Raw genomic sequence first — 16,666 nt, 5'->3', positions numbered from 1 at the left:
TTGTTAGAACTCCAGGTGAATTGTTCTGAATTTGTTGGATATCACTAATGACAAGTAGTTGTGGTGACAGGTAACAAGGAGATAAAATCTTGAGGGGGATTTTCGAGATGTATAACGTTTGAACATAACATCCACGTAGGGTGGATGTTAGGCAAGTGTTTCCCATCTAAGTCTGTAAGTCTTTTGCACCTTGGAAATTATGCACTTTGCTCTTTGTAGAAATTGAAAAGAACAACAGCTACTTTCCATTTCCATCCTGTGTTTGAGTTCCCTTAGGAAGCAGTCATTCAGGCATTTAAAGAAAGTTAGAGATGGATTAGTCTCATCCTAATTCACGTGACTGGCTGTATTTGTTGTCTGCTGGAGAAGACTGCATGGATAATCTAAGCAACTAGTGCAATAGGAGAGCTGCATTATAGTTTTACAGGAGCCATTTGTCACTACACACAAACCACTCACTCTAGGCCTCTAGGTATTGTTAAAGGTGGTCATGAACACCTCCTGCACTGGAAGCTGTGAAATTTCCTTGTGTGCGCCAGTCTGAATGTCTCTGGGTCTGTGGGTCCTTTTCAGTCACCTTCTCCAACACAGGCGGCTCATTTCCAGTGGTAACTGAGCACTGATTCAGCATTTGGCTGAGGCAGCTAGGGTTTTGCAAGTGGTCTTGACATTGATGCATATTAGATCTTTGTGTCAGCCTTATTTTGTCTTATGGTCCAACAGTGAAAGAAGCTTCTTTTTCTTGGATGTTTTAATGTTTTGGTTGAAGATTTCTTGAAAGTAGAAGCTGAATCTAAAATGAACCTTCTCAGATTTGCTTAGGACTTAAATCTGTGCAGCTGTGAGTAAATATCTTACTATTTCTACTAGGTTGTTTGACTGTTGATCAGAGATAGAGACCCTGCTGTTGCAAGTACGGTTGGTTATGGAGTCAGTTGCAGTTGTGGCAGAAAAAAGATATTCTAATTTGACCAAGAGGAGGCGTTTCACACAGCCTGAGAACAGTCTATTTTTTTAAACTTGTGGACATCAGATCATAGTTATGTAGTTAGAGTAAGACTGGTTATGGGAATGCAGTAAGTAGAATATTTTGGCTAATTTATCATGAGCAATACAATAATATGGTCAAAGAAAGATGATGATTAAATCGTGTGGTGGGGCAAACAAGGAGAGGGATTTTTTTGACAATAATGAATTAATTTCTCTTCGGCAGTCAAATTCAAAGAAGGCAGCTTTTCTTAGCCAAAGGATGTATCCTTTGAATTGTCAGGCAGTAGGAAAAAAGTGTTTCCTCTTGCCCTGTGGTTGTGTTTAGGGCTGGGATCCTGAGAGCATCTCTCTGAAGGATAATTAAAAGCAGAACTGCAGATAGCAGTTGGCCCCAGGCTGTCACGTTCTTATCAAAAGAAAACACGTATGGCAGTGTGGTACATAAATCTGCAGCTTTTTGCACATAGAGCAGTGTTTTATCATCCAGTCCAACCAGCCTCCTTTCTGCTGAAGAGCATACAAGTGAAATTCTCTCATGCAGATTTACTTATGAGGTAGTAGGGGAGAATGGATGAAGAACCTCCTGTAGAAGATCACACAGCTTGTTTATATCACTTGGTTCAGCCATTGCTGTTAAGTGACCAGTACAATTTAAATGAAATAAGATAACATCCCTTTTCAAGTGAGTGTAGCACATTTGACTGGATGGAAATTCTAAATTAATGTAAGAACAAAATCTTAAGAAATGCCTAGGACCTTCAGTTTCCAGTGTATGCATCTTACTCATCATGTCTTGCAGCAAATAAAAATTCTATCAGTTTCAGTGAGCCCACTCTTATCAAAATAAGTAGAAATTCTATCATCTGTTTTCTCAGATCATCTCATGATGCTGCAGGACTAGTTTTACTGAACATGTTTCCAAATGGAAGCAACATAAGTTCCTCACTTCAAATGAGGTCATTGCCTCCCCCCACAACAAATGTTAGGCATGGTTAGCATCTTTTAGTTGGGACTCAAGCCAGAATGCATCCTGTGCTGGCACAATGGGAACCTGCTGGGGGTTTCCCTTCACAACAGCTACTGTTAAAGATGGAGTTAAAAACAAAACCCTGCTCTGAACGTGGAAAAAAAGACTGGATTTTTAATCTAAAAAAGAAGCCACTGTAAGCAGAACACAAAGGGAAAAGAGATGAGCAGTAATGAAAATAACTATCAGTATGGGAGAGGGGTTATGCATGTTGAAAATAATAGTTGTGGGGTCCCTTAAATGGAAGAACCCTCTCTAGTCCCATACAGAAGCCCAGCTGACAGTCAGGGCAACATTTGCTAACAGATAAATAGCCTCTTACTTCAACAGGACTCCTTGGCAAAAAAAGATATTGAACATATATTTGCTAGTGTCAGTCAGCAGCAATGTTTTTTGTTTTAAAGTGGAAGCTTAAGTTAATATCCAACTGATATAAAAATTATTCTTTCCTTTTAACAGGAGTGTTTTTAACTCATATAGCTGCTCTTCAGAACAGGGACATAGTCTCAGGCCTTAGAGCTTGTATGTCATTGGGACATTACTGTAGGGTAAAGAAGAGCTGGGAAACAGTCCTGCTGCCCACTTTGTCCAGCCTCAAGTCGGTCCAGAGACATCCCTGGAATGAGCATTGCTAAAATGAGCTCCAGGCTGGGGAACCTGCTCTGGGCTGCAGGCCACCTGCAGCCTGATGCTTATTTAGCATGCTTTGCAGTAGGCTTAAATTCTTATACTGTAGCATGTAGAAAGAAAATACACAAAATTAAAAATCTGCACACTGCATAAAAGCTGTGTTCATTAGCCAGTCTGCATTTATGCATTTCTTAAAGGCAGAAGTAGTTCCTTTTTATTTTTTCCAGGGAAGTACAATGGGGGGAAAAAGTCTTAACAGCATGGTAAGACTTTAAATCCAGTAAATCCACTATTTGTGAAATGCTGTCTGATTGCCATTCCAGAACAAAGCGCAGTGCACAGAATCTGAGATGTATCCAAAAATTAAAGCACTTGTGAGAATTGTGATTTTAATTTAGGCCTGGGTATAAAGACTGAGAAGGCAGCATCCATAGGGAACACTACAGAGAGATGTGGAAGTGCTTAGGGGAGAAAGCCTGTGTCAAATGCACAAAAAGGGCTGCGGTCTTTGTGGCTGAGTGCAACAACATCTGAAGTTGGGCTGTTTTGATGTATGTCCCGTGCCTGTTGTTCTCTTGATATTTGTCAAGGCAGTGTAGAATCAAAAGCTAATTTTCATCTTCATTTCATGTTAGGATTGATTACAAAAAAGAAATGAGGAGGGGGAATCTGAATAGATTGCTAACATACAGAATACCTCTCTCGGGATTATTGAGATATAAGTAATTAAGATGGGAAATAATAAAAAAAATTAAGCCCATTAAGGAAATGTCCTATAGAAGTGCTATCTGTGTGGGGCTTCAGTTGCTGATGCTAGTTAGCCAACTCTGTCCCTCCACTCTGTGTTAGAGCAGTGACCACCCCCTTACGGAGCGCTTACCTGCCTGGCTATCCTGAGGGGGAACTGGAAACCTAAACCCCCTTTTTTTTTTTATTCCTTTTCTATGTTATTTAACACATTTAAACACAACGGATCATTGATCAGTCTTCTACACGGGCTCCTAGACATGATGACAATCCAGATAAATAATTACTGACATTACTTTTCAGCTTGTTTGAGCTCTCAAATCCTTCAGTGATTTGAGCCTCAGCTCTGGTGCTGTTCCTGCCTATGCAGTACAGTGGCAATTACAGGTTCTGTCATTGACTGCATGAGTCTTTGCTTTAAACAAAGCAATGCCAACTGGAAATAACACTCTTCAAGTTTATTGTGGTATTTGAAAAATAAAAGGTAATTTTAAAAATTGAATTTAAGCTAAAGATAGAAACATGAAGTTGAGAGATTTCTGGACTCAGAAATGTCCGTTCTGGTTTGTTGTTTCTGGTCAGTTTCTTAAGATTCTGTACTGAGAATCAATGGCAGTGGATTATTCAGTTGTGCTGTGCCCCTGTACATTATTGATATTAATATTAGAACATTATTATTAAGATAATGTTAGAAATAGATTTTGTGTGAAAAGCTTTTCTTTATTAGAAATCTAGATGACTCTTTGTGATGAGCTGTATTGAGCAGACTGAATTTAGATGGCTGGAGTCCACTCCTACTGCCATTCTCTAGGGTAGGGAGGTTTGTTTGCCCTGGGTTTGGGGAAGGATGAGATTTGATTGATATGCATTGGCTCCTAAACTGAGAACAATGTGGATTGTGTTCTTGCATCTGGTCTTATCTGAAACCTTTCTGAATGCGGGTTGGTTGAAAGGACAGTGGACCTTAACACTGAGAAGTGACTATAAACTACAAAATGCATTTCTCCTGTCTGCAGTCAACAGCAGATACCAGTTAGAAGTTCCAAGTCTTGGAGCAGATTAGGAACTCAAACCTTATTATTGTACTCTGGAATACAAAATCATTTGGCCATCTGCAGGAGATTGCTCTGGGCGCTATGGAGAATGTCCCCATATTGACTGCAGTCACCAAACAAATTTTTCTTATTAAGACTGGTTTTGTTTATTTGGTTCCTTAATTTAGAGTGGAGATGATTGATCTCTGTGCTCCAAGTTGGTTATAGTTTGTTGGTTCTTCTGGTTTTTGGAGATGAGATGCCTTAAAAACATGAGTATTTAAGTCATTTTGCAAGGTAGAAAAAACTTGCAAGACTGTTGAAAACGTCTTAGTCATAGGGAAACTGGAAGCTGGCAATGCTGCTTTGAGAGAGGTTGGAATTGATTTAGGTTTTCAAGAATGCTGGATCACTTTTCTCTGATGTTACAGTTTGTTTCTGCTTATGGCATATTGTAATGGATGGAGAGAATCCCAGAAGCCCGACTGAACTTTTGCTCAGTTGTATAGCTCCAGTTTATCGTCCCCAGTGTGAAAATTTCCAAATTTCTGTGCTTGATGTCCTAGAAAAGGTGAATTTTACCCCAGTCTGAGGACTTGGGGGCTTTAGCTAAGGTCAGGAAAAATGAGTTTCCCTTTTTCATCCCGCAGGGATGTGGTACGCCCTGGCTGCTAAGGCAGCTTGTGCAGTCTCACACATGAGTTCACTTACTATTCAAGTAACTGAAAACCATTAGGGCAGAAACTGAGAGTGCCTGGTCAGACCAGCTGAGGTTGTAGGTGAGTTTGGGTTGTTCCCAGCACGTTGTGGGGGGTGGTTTCTCCGGGTGCTCCCAAATTTTGGCTGCATGCCTGAGCAGCTTTTCCCTTCCACTGCCCTCCTGCAGTGAGGCACTGGGTGGCAAGAACCCAGGCTGCCTCTGAGCACAGCTCTGCGTACCTGGCCTGCTCCCCTGCCTGCTGGGGGTCCCGGCTGCTGGGGGCACTTGTGTTGCTGGGTAATTTGGGCAAAGAAGAAGAGTTTTGAGTGGTGATTGGCAAAGGAGGACATTCTGTTTCCTTGAGGGCTTTCAGGAATAGATTTGTGCAATCATTTAGTAGAACCTGAGATAGCTTATTTGAAACATTATGTTCTTGCAGTGGGAATATAACCTAACTCTTCTTCCTAGCATTAGGGGAAGTCCAGACATCGCTGTCCTGTACAACACAACAGCCATTTGCTGTTAATGTGAATATTAGCTAGTTATCATTCCTTCTTCCTCCTTTCCCTCCCTCTCCCACCATATTGCTGAGCAGATAAAAAGATTCAGATGTGCCTGAGCATTAGTGGTCGTTCTTGTCTGGCGTGACTTGGTGTGACTGGCTCAAACTGATTTTCCAAAGCAAGACTCACTGATGAGTCTTTCCTAACCCAGAAGCAGCTGTAAACAGCTGATGTTAATTATTGACAACCTGCTGACTGTGCCAAACAGTCATGCCATTACGTTGTGACAAAAAAGGTTCCCAGCCTATTAAGCCCTCCCTTATACCTTTGGTAATGCTGATAAAATGCTGACCTGGTTTTTACCCCAGTGGCTGCTGTTGCTAAGCGCTGAGAAAATGACCTGTCTCCTGTAATAATCTGCATTGCACAGTTCAGATGATCTTCCCAATGAGATTGCTTTCCTGCCCCTCTCCAGGCAACTATTTTTCCCCATAGTCTTTACAGTTCTGACCGTGCGGCTTGTAGCATCAACTTGCTTTTCATAAAGCCTAATTAAACATTGGTGTTGGAGGGCTGTTTTGTTGGAAGCACATCACAGAAACTGATTTGTAGCAATCAGCATGGTGTACTTGGAAAATAATGATTTAAGGCAGAGAAGGCTGTAAACCAGTAACTTACCATCAGAAGCGTAATGCTATGTGCACAAACAAAAGTAAATGAAGAGTCCATAAGTAATGGTTCTCCCCTTGAAAGAAAGAGCTTCTTGTACTGAAAGCACTAGTGAAATAGCCCTGTAGCTTGTACTACTACAAAGAAGAAAGCAATCTTCGTATTGCTTGCCATTTTGCTGTCATGATGCCTAAGATTGCCTCATTCTATTAAAAAAAAAAAGGCTTCAAATGGGCTTGGAGGCAATACTTGAACAGAACATCCAGTTTGCAGCAGCTGAATTGACAGGAGAGAAGTCTATAGCAAATCTAGAAAATGGAGGATGAAAAAAATGAGCTTAGGCTTGATGGGTGACTGAGCATTGGGGCCACAATATATTATATTTCTCTCAGCAGTTACTGCTTTAATTTTTTCATCTAAAGATAATTACTGCAATTTTAGAACCTTTAAAGGACCTTAAAGCACTTAAAGCTGTAGTGATGTAAGCCTGCCACGAAATGATACCAAGGAAAAACTGTGACAGTTCCTAGAGAAGAGGATGCAAAAAAAATGTATTGACTTCCCAGAATGGCAGGGGAAGCTGTGGTGCAGATAAAGTCAAAGATTTGTCCCTCTTGAAAGTTAATTCAGTTCATTCCTCTTGCTCCAAGGCAGGATCAGCATTATCATTCTTGGTGGATATTTGCATAACTTGTTAAAACCCTCTGGGGGATGGGAATTGCTTTCAGAGATCTCTTTCATGACTTAACCATCCTTTCTGTCTTCCTGACATTCAAACTGAAGTCATAATAAAGAAAATTTGAAAGACAATCTTTAAAGGAAGATCTGAAAAATGATTAAAATTCTGTGAAGAGATAATGGCGTTATGCCTAGGGATTTCTGATCACTGATATGTGAACAAATACTGTAAATAAAATGTGCCATAAAGTGAGGGAGAATGGGGAAAACAAAACAATCATTGTAAAGTGCCTTCACTTGTAGAATTTCTCATTCAAGTAGTCTAGTCCTTCACACAGCCTGTTTTGTTTTTGAGTCTGTCATGTGAGATCTCGCAGTAGAGAGTCCAGTGTGTTCATTTTGACGTTGAGTATGATGTGGAAAGAGTGGGATGGTTTCCTTGGACTCCTGTCCTGTGTCTCACCATGTTTGGCTAGGTACCTGATGTGTCCTTGGCTACTTGCCTTGCATGTCAGTCACTGCTGCATAGTTGATATGTATTTGTGAAGTCCATGTTGTGCTGCCTAGTCAGGCAGACAGCTTACTTACACTGGAGGGAGTTTGCTTGAGCAAGGAGGACAGGGTGCAACCCGAACTTGATAAGGCATTTTGAGATCTGTTCTCATCTAGTTAAATGTATGTGTGTATCATTAATAACTCCTTTGTCAAGAGAATATCTGTTTATGTAGCACTGTAATTTCTAACAGATTTTTTTCCCTTCTTTCTTCTAGTCTGACACAAATGCAAGTTACTTGAGAGCTGCTCGAGCTGGCAACTTGGAAAAGGCTCTTGACTACTTAAAAAGTGGAGTGGACATCAACATTTCTAATCAGGTTGAAAAATACTCTGATCAAATTTGGTGGAGAAATACCTCTCTCCTTCTTTCTTGAATCTGTCTGTATATTTGCACTTCATGTCAGCAATAACATGTTTGTTTTCAGATGAATCATGTTTGCATATCTTACCCAGTTCAAACTTTCACCTGTTACCAAGATATCAGTTCCGCTTGGAGAACATTATGCTATTTAACATTATCTTCATATCATTTTTGGTACATCACATCTTGGGGCAGCACTATATCATAACTCAGTTCATACTCTTTTCTTGCAATTTATTTGTCATAAGATTCATGTAGGAATAATTTTTGGAAGCAGTCCTCTCTCTGGGATGTAATTTTTCAGCTTCTAATGTGTTATTTGCTATACTAGAAAAACTATGCTGATCTTTAAGTTGCATTTCTTTGTTTTCCTTTCTTTTTTTTTTTTTTAAATCAGAATGGGTTGAATGCTCTCCATCTTGCTTCCAAAGAAGGGCATGTAGAAGTTGTCTCTGAACTGATACAGCGAGGTGCCAGCGTGGATGCAGCAACAAAGGTCAGTCAGCCCTATCTGATTGTTCTCTTGGCCATGCTGATGCCATGGATGTAAGGTGTCAGCCAACTGATTGCAGACATTACTGCAGCAATAAGTACTTATTTTCCACTGGTGAAGTGGTCCCAAGTGTTGATAATAGGCACCTGCTAGATTGCAGTGAATGCCAGAGAGCGCTAGGGAGGTGATTTACTCAACAAATTGGAGATTTCCATGTAGGTTTCCTTCTGTGTTTTCTAGAATAACTTACCCACTGGAAGTATTTGCTAAGAATATATCATTTCAGGAAATTCTGAAATGGAAATAATGTGGACTGTGTTCTTGATAATATTGTCATGTATTAAAGATCAAATTTGGTAGTCTTTTCAAATATTACTGTTACTTATTTCAGAAAGGAAACACAGCACTGCACATAGCATCCCTAGCTGGGCAAGCAGAAGTTGTCAAAGTGTTGGTTACGAATCGGGCCAATGTCAATGCACAATCTCAGGTAAGTAATGTTAGTTTCTCAGTTTGGTACTTTGAAGAACATTGCCAATGACAAAATCTTTCTCCCTTTATGGTGTTAGTGTGTTTGGTAGTTTCATCGTATTAATGCTGGCCCTTGAAAATCAAGTTTGATAAAGGCAGTATTAAGTCTGAACTGCCCAGCACATTCACCAGCAGAAAAAACTTAGAAATAACATCTCTATTTTAAGCTGTCCAGGAGCCACTCAGACACACACACCTGGAGTCAAGGAAAGCAGAGCCACATCCAGGGGTGTTTGGAATATACTTATATAGTTCTTTAACAGGCAGTACAGCAAAGCATTAACCCTTCAGCTTTAGATCTGCCCTCCAGCATGTCCTATGAGCTGCTAATTGTTACAGAGAAAGAGGAAATACTGATCAAACCAGAGAGTGGGAGAGAACATTTTCAAATGGAAGAGATCATGTTTCACATGATTTAGTGTCTGATGCTTAATTGAGACCTTCCCCTTTCCTTGTATGAGTAGATGCCACAAGCATACACAGAGCTATTAAGTTTGGTGAAGTCCTTTGAAGAAACATTTAGTTAAGCTATAGGAAATTTGAAATAAGGAAGAACAGTGTTGGTGTTAAAAGTAAAGCAGAAAGAAACAGAAAAGCACTCTGGCTTCAAAAATGTGTAGACTACTGATTGTTGGAAGCAAGGTGGCTGTGTCACAGGTATCCTTAGGGTCCTATCCTGTTCTCCATGCTCAGGGGGTGGCTGGCAGTGGGTGTCAGAGAAAGATCAGACTAGGAGATGGTATTGTCATCTGGCCCAGTATTGCTATTCTTCCATACTACAAAGGTATAGACATAATAGGCAACGTTTGAGAAGCAAAGAAAACCTAAAAAGCCACATTACAAATAGAAAATATTTCTAATATTTCATATATTTTAATATATTTTAAAAGGACATACATTTTAAACATTTTTAATTTTTGTCTCTCAATATGAACGAATTATTGAAGAGAATCTTATTAGGTACTTATGAACTGTTTCATATTTCTTTTGATTGGACAAATAAATGACTTGGTTCAACTTTCTTACTCTTTTATACTAGCTAGGTACAGCAATGTTTAGTTCTAGACACAACAGACTTTGAATGTAAAGAGAAAAATAGAGACAATAATTTAAAGTAAAATCTTCTAAGATTGTTAGGAAGTAAAACAAAGCAGAAACGTTTCCAGTGGTTTTCCTGTTGGAGAAAAGGATCTTTTCTGATTGTGGTTCAGAACTTGTGTATTCAGCCCTGAAACTAAAAACAATCTGAGATTGTAAACACCTTATATAACTGGGTTGTCCATATATACCCTAAGGTTTTGCCACGTTACCCTAATTTTGTTAATGTGAGAATGAAAGGTATTTTTTGCCATTTGATGACCCCTGATGTATATTGGCTGTTCTGCACCAATACCTGGGAGTGTGACATTCCTCCTGGGGTCAGACTTCCTGAGGGAGGCCCCTATGGTCCCTGGAGCTCCTGGTTAACTGCCCCTGGACCAGCTTTGTCTGTGGCTCTGAGCATAGCTTAAACTGTTCTAAAGCTTTTAATATCATTCTGCAGAATTTTGTGTCCACGGAGTGAGACCATCCAAAGTAGTTTTTGTTTTCTTTTATTACTGACCTTGCTTTATGTGAGTTTGGCTTTATTTCCTCTTCCCTCGAATGTAACAACTCAGCCTTGCTCAAAGCACCAGTCTTAGGAAAATTAAGTCTTTAAGCAAATCTTCCCATCCTTAAAAAAAATAATAATTCCGAGTCTGAATTTTGTACCTCTTCTTACAGCATGTTGGTTCTGTGTCAGTTTCTGCTTCTTATTTTGAGAGGAATGAAAAAGCAGAGTGTGGGGGAAAAGATTATGTATACCCTACAATAACTTTAACATAAGAAAAGGGGTTCTGCTCTACCTCCACATGCTAATAATACTTGGCTCTGAGAAATGTCACCTAATAATTATTATCTGAAACTAATTATTAGGAAGTATTTCCTGCTTCTTTTCTAAATACAAATGCTCAAAACTTAAGAAAATTAATCTTAATTTCCAGCTGAGTTAGTAAATAGGCATTGAGTGTGCCATGAAATCACAGGGAAAAATGACAAACTGCTATTCACTATAAAAAATAATTTGTAAGGTGACGTATTAGATACCTCAGTGAGCATTTTAAGGGTTCTTTTCTTTACCATTAAGCCTGATGTTAAGTGTGCAGTAGCTAAACTATTAGATCTCATTTCTGGAGGGTGCACTGACATATTGCTTCGTCTCTGCTAGGACTTCAGCATACACTTCACACTTGTAGCGTGCTTTACTGAACTGAGACCAAATTACCCAAATGCCAGAACAGCAGACCCTGCAGCCTGTGCAGTCTCTGAAAACATGTGGCTTCACAGCTGCTGCATGTCTTCCTGATTGTAAAGTTCCCCTTGGATCAAGCATCCAGTTCGTGCCATTTCCTCTCCAACTGTCATTTTTTCTGAGCTTTTGTTTGTCTCTGCTGCCAGTGAGGTCTACACGCTTGGTCCTGGGTCACGTGTGCTCTCCTGTCTGCTGTGGGTTGGATGTGTGCCATACAACACTGCCCCGCTGCTGTGACAATCAGATGTCTCCCAGCTGTTTTCACCATGGCTAATATAACTTAGCAATCATTTTCTGTTTTGTGTCTTAGACTACAGTATCCCTTCATCTCTCCAGCATTCAGAATGTTAATGTCTTGCATTTGATGCAAGCATATGTCCAATGTTGTCTCAGCCCACCTCTGGTTGTCTCCCTTGATTTCCTGCTGCTAGGTCAGTGTCCTTTGTAACTGCTGTGTTACTCCCCTGCCCCTCCTGCCCTGCTGAAATGTCTGCCCAAACCATGTTGCAGCCCTGAGGGTGCAGACACGGTCTCAGCCTAACTCAGTCATTCACACATGCTTCCTGACCTCCTCATTATAGAAGCCTGATGAAATACATCTTCCGTTCTACCTGTTAATTTTAAATGGCCCTTACTTCCTGTTTTGTTCCCCATTGGCTCACGCAGAATGGGATGAAGTGCAGCATACCAGAACTGGATGGTTTTTGTAAGATGTTCAGACTGTTCTCCCCATTCTCAAAAGAGCCTAGATACAAAGAAATATATTCTCAAGAAACATTAAAATGCACTCCTGGTTTTTTTATGGCTCTTCCTTATTCATGGCTCAGCCCTTTCCTGCCTTAGCTTGTATGTAGCCCATATTCAGGGTTTGAATGAAAAATGACAAGTTCCAGTTGAGCTGAACTTCTTTTTCTTCAGAGTGAGTGCTGAGTAGCTGGGTGAGAGCTCTGGGGGGGGGGGTCTTAGGAAGGAGCAGGTGAAGAGAATGATCTGCTTGGCCCCGTTGCAACTGACCCAAAGGGTGGTGCTGGAGTACAAAGAGTGTGTGTGTGGGGGGGGGAAATATAAATCACAGAATAAATGAATTGATTGTTTTTGTTGCTGGTGCTGCTTTGGTTGTTTTATTGCTACTAAACTGTTAAGTCAATATTATTTGGATGATGTAAGTTGTTACTCTAAAGTGAATTTATCCACTGGCTCCTGATTGTTGCACTGAGGAACATGCAGTGCTATATGAAAGCTGAACAATTTCAGGTGCAAAAGCAGCAACTTTATGTATTCCTTTTACAGTACCTTGAAACCAGAACAAGTATCATGATTTCATTTTGCCATTTCAGATTTATGAGTCTTGTCAAAGCACTGAATTTCAGAAATGCATGGGATTGTAGACAAATGTAGACAAAAAATAAACCTTGGAAATGCAATTTGTGAAAGGCTGTGGCCAGTGTACGGTTAAGGCAAAGATAAAAGCATCGACTGTAAGTGGAAATCGCTTGCTAGAGAATGAGTTCAACTTTTCAGCCTCTAATACTAGCATGGCACTGATTGAAATCACTCACTTGAGCATAATTTGAGAAATGCTTTTATGTGGTCAGAAACACTGATAAAGCTTTGTCTCAAACTGCTGAGAACCAGTCATCCCAAGATCTCCTGATGCCTGAAATACGAAGTAGCTCAGTGACCACAAGCAGGCAGTACTCTACAGGCAGCTCTTTGAGGAGATGCAAACCATAAGTAGGAGACATGAGTGAGTGAGAAGTGAAAGGTAATGGAGAGAAGAGAAAAAATTATTGAGGCATTTCCCTTGCTGTCTCTACAAATGTGCATTGTACTTGCTTGTTCTGTTTTATATTTTGAGCTGCATCAGGAATCAGAGCTTTTCTATACCATTTTCTATACCAAATGGTTTGTTTAAACTGACTTCTAGTTTGACTTCACAGTAGATGTAAAAGGAACTATTTTGCTTAAGTCTAATAACTGTTTCCGATCAACTGAAAGATTCTATTAGGTCTTTTAAAGAAATCATTACCCTTTTCCTATTTTTGGTTAAATCAAGGGTGATTATGTCAGGGTGATTATGTCACTAACTAGTATGTGAGCATACGGTTTGTTTCTTTTCCTGCTAATCTACCTGAGTTTGGCAGATCCTTGCTGTTTATGAAATGTTTGTGAAGTGTTTACACTCCTGTTTTCCTGTTTCAGAATGGTTTCACTCCTCTGTATATGGCAGCCCAAGAGAACCACCTGGAGGTTGTTAAGTTTCTTCTTGACAATGGTGCCAGTCAAAGCCTTGCCACAGAGGTAAAAGTTTGAGTTTTTCAGCTCACAAAAAAAATATAATGCATTTTAGTAGTAACCCTTGCTAGCTTACACCAAGCTTGTCTTTTAAAAATAAAATTAAAGGGCAGAAAAAATTATCTCCGTGAAATGTACTAATGAATATTGAGTTATTGACTTCTCAGCAATTTAAACCTCTTGCCATTTCTAAAATGAAAAAAAAATTACTTTAACTAGAAAAAGTTCTAAAAATAGATATGCTCTTAACCTGAAAGATTACCAGTAATGACTAAGTGCACAGAGAAGCTGTGTGCATGATGCAAAAGTTCTCTGTGCTTTCATTAAATTACTGACTAATATAGAGGGCAATCATAAAGCAAGAACTGTTTATGCTGTGGAGACAGCTCTGGGATATCAGGGGAAACCCAGGGTTACTAAGTGCTTGGAGTATTTTCTGAGCTGCATTTATTGCTGAGTTGATACCCTCTCTGCAGCATGCAATTATTCTGTCTGGTCTTGCAGTGATAATAGCAAGCTGACAGAATGATGGAAGATCCATCCTTGAAAGTGTTCTGTGATCTTTCTCGAAAAACAGCTTTTACTTCTAGTTTTAAAAAGTAATTATAACTCAATGTGGTAACTTGGAAAAAAAATATTCCAAGTGATTATAAGAATAGCAGACATGTTAATAGTCCTAAATATAGTCCCAAATAGCATTTAAATAGTACTGCATTCCATCAGGTTAAAAAAAAAAGAATAAGTATTTTCTCTCTATAACTTTTTTAGGATATTGACTCCTCTATCTGAACTGGTTCCACAAAAACAATAATGCTTAAGAAAGCTGCATATTTTTTTTGCAAATTATGAGGTGTAAAATTATTTCATTGCATCACTATACATTGTAGCATCACTGTTTACTGATGCATGTTGGGAATCTTCTCTTTTGATGACAGTCTTGTAGAAATGATTTATGGATCAAAAGTTTTCAAAATCACTTAGAATGCTTACAACAAGTGTTGTGCATCAGAAAGTACTTTCTGAAAACTCAGATACAGCAAAATGAAATATTTTGAATCTAGAACATGAGTTGAAAAGCATAGCTGTCAGAATATTAATTTACAAAAACAAGGAAGTCATGGGACACAGAAACCTACAGTAATTCTAGGCTTTTAAAAATATCCTTGCCATTCCATGATTTTCTGAAAGTAGAATTATGTGGAGTTGTGCACAAGCACTTAGTTCTGATTCTTCTACAGTTTTTCTCTTGAGCTTTTTGTTGGTTTAGTCTGAGCTTTTGTCTAACTCAGCCTGATATCCATGGGTAATTCCTTTGAAGATTCAGACTAGAAAACAATGTTGCCTTTATTGCCTTACTTGTTTATGATAGTGGTTTAGGAGTGCTTTCTTGTTTTCTCTTGGTTACAATTTTAACATATAAAATTTAATTTCAAAAGCCTTTGTTATTAGTTACAATTTAGCTAACTATTCATTAATAACTCTTCAGCAAAGGTGTTTTATATAAATAAAAAAGTAGAGCTACATACTTCCTTCAAATCATTCTCATTTTGTTGTATTTTTTTTTCCAGGGAGGGAGTTGCTTTATGTTTTAAAGTGTAGTTGCTAATTATACTACTGACATCAAGATACTTGCAACTGCTTTTTGTGGGTCGGTAATTTCAGATAGCACATGGTGGAAATGCATTCTTGTCATTGTTAATATTCTTGGTCTCAGTTTCTTGGCCATGGTACGGTGATCTCTGCACAAACTGAATCCGTGGGCAGATCTCATCAGAGTTAGGAAACTGGAGAGTAGGATATAGCAGCTATTTTGGTGTTGAAATGAAGCATTCCCATTTGTCTGCTCACTTTTCCCTGAGGAAAGGAGAAAATGTATTCCTAGAATTTTCTTGGTTTTTTTTTTTTTTCTTGTTGCTACCAGCATTTTTACTGGAAGAGAAAGTCTGTTAAGAAAAGATGCTGGTGATAGTTAAGGCACTTGTCTCTGCGAAGCAGCTGACTGTGCCATTGCTGTTGGTTGTGTAGAGAGGGAAGCTAACGTCTCCAGGTCACCAGGCAAGTGCTGTCTCTCTCAAGGTTCCTCCAGGCCTCCGTTTCTGCAGGTACAGCATAGCTTTATTGCCAGAGCCCTCTGGTGGGGATGTTTGTGGTGGTTTTGGCCTTCAGAGCTGCACACTGCTTTTAATACCATGTCCCTGCCTGCTGGAACATCCCTCGGACCACAGCCCAGAGCCATGCCCCGCCTGTACAGGAGAGTGAGCATCAGGCCAAGGGGAAGGCTGGATTCAGTGAGTTAAAAAATAATCAGTCAACAACAAAGGAGAAAGAAACTGGGAAAAAAAAAAAAGCCTCCTTAGATAAACAACTTGTTAGGAAGCAAGGAATTTCAGTGAGCTTTTTTTCTGTTTATTCCTCTAAATTTTTTTTTGCAAAATGCTTGCTCTGTCTTTCTGTCTGTCTTTCTTTTCCTCCCTTTGTTCTCTTAAGATTAAGTTATCTTTGTTTTGGAAGGCAAATAAGTGATTCCTTATTGAAAATGTTATCTTTACTTCCAGAAGCTAAAAAGTTCATGTTTTAACTCCGCACTTCTGGCACTGTAGGGATCTGCATACTTCTATGTTGCTGCTGTGCTGCTGTTTCACACTTAACACAAACATACAGTTTGATTTTGATGGTAGTTAAAAAATGATAGAACGTGTTTACTACCTACCACCTTGTAATGAGCCTTGCTAATAAAATCTTTGAGCACATAGATCAAATGGTACAAGTAGTAATCAAATAAATGTTCTAAGTAGAATAATTTGCATTATGCTTTTTGTGTGATTTGTGGGTATTATATTGGACAAAACTCATTCTGAGTAATAACTCTCTCATTCTTCAGTCTCCTAAAAATCCATAAAATAAAATACAAAAACATCCCAGACTATACATTTTCTGTGATTGAGGAATCCACTCTAAAATCTGTTAAACAAAAGTCATCTATTTTTCAGGTCTTCTCCTTCCACTTTGTTTGGTTTGTCATTTACTAGTCTGAAAGGAAATCACTTCTGTTCGTAAGAGGGTTATATATCACTTCTATACTTTGGAGCTGTAGTAAAGCAATTATTACACTGGAGAATGT

The 16,666-nt window shown here is 39.2% G+C and overlaps 1 protein-coding gene across 1 annotated transcript in view; it reads left to right on the top strand.

The window, feature by feature from the left end:
• ANK3 (ankyrin 3) overlaps positions 1-16,666 on the top strand; it is a 193,505-nt gene that overhangs the window by 45,703 nt on the left and 131,136 nt on the right. Inside the window, exons 2-5 of the mRNA XM_065746770.1 lie at positions 7,749-7,850; positions 8,292-8,390; positions 8,779-8,877; positions 13,453-13,551. Coding sequence (XP_065602842.1) covers positions 7,749-7,850; positions 8,292-8,390; positions 8,779-8,877; positions 13,453-13,551 — 399 coding nt within the window. The remainder of the gene's footprint in view (positions 1-7,748; positions 7,851-8,291; positions 8,391-8,778; positions 8,878-13,452; positions 13,552-16,666) is intronic.

Source organism: Cyrtonyx montezumae, unplaced genomic scaffold (genome assembly GCF_038088225.1).
Source record: "Cyrtonyx montezumae isolate F1298 unplaced genomic scaffold, pur_monq_1.0 scaffold_4, whole genome shotgun sequence".
Classification (NCBI taxonomy): domain Eukaryota; kingdom Metazoa; phylum Chordata; class Aves; order Galliformes; family Odontophoridae; genus Cyrtonyx; species Cyrtonyx montezumae.
The sequence above is the reverse complement of the archived record's forward strand: the minus strand, read 5'-3'. Positions and strand labels throughout refer to the sequence as shown.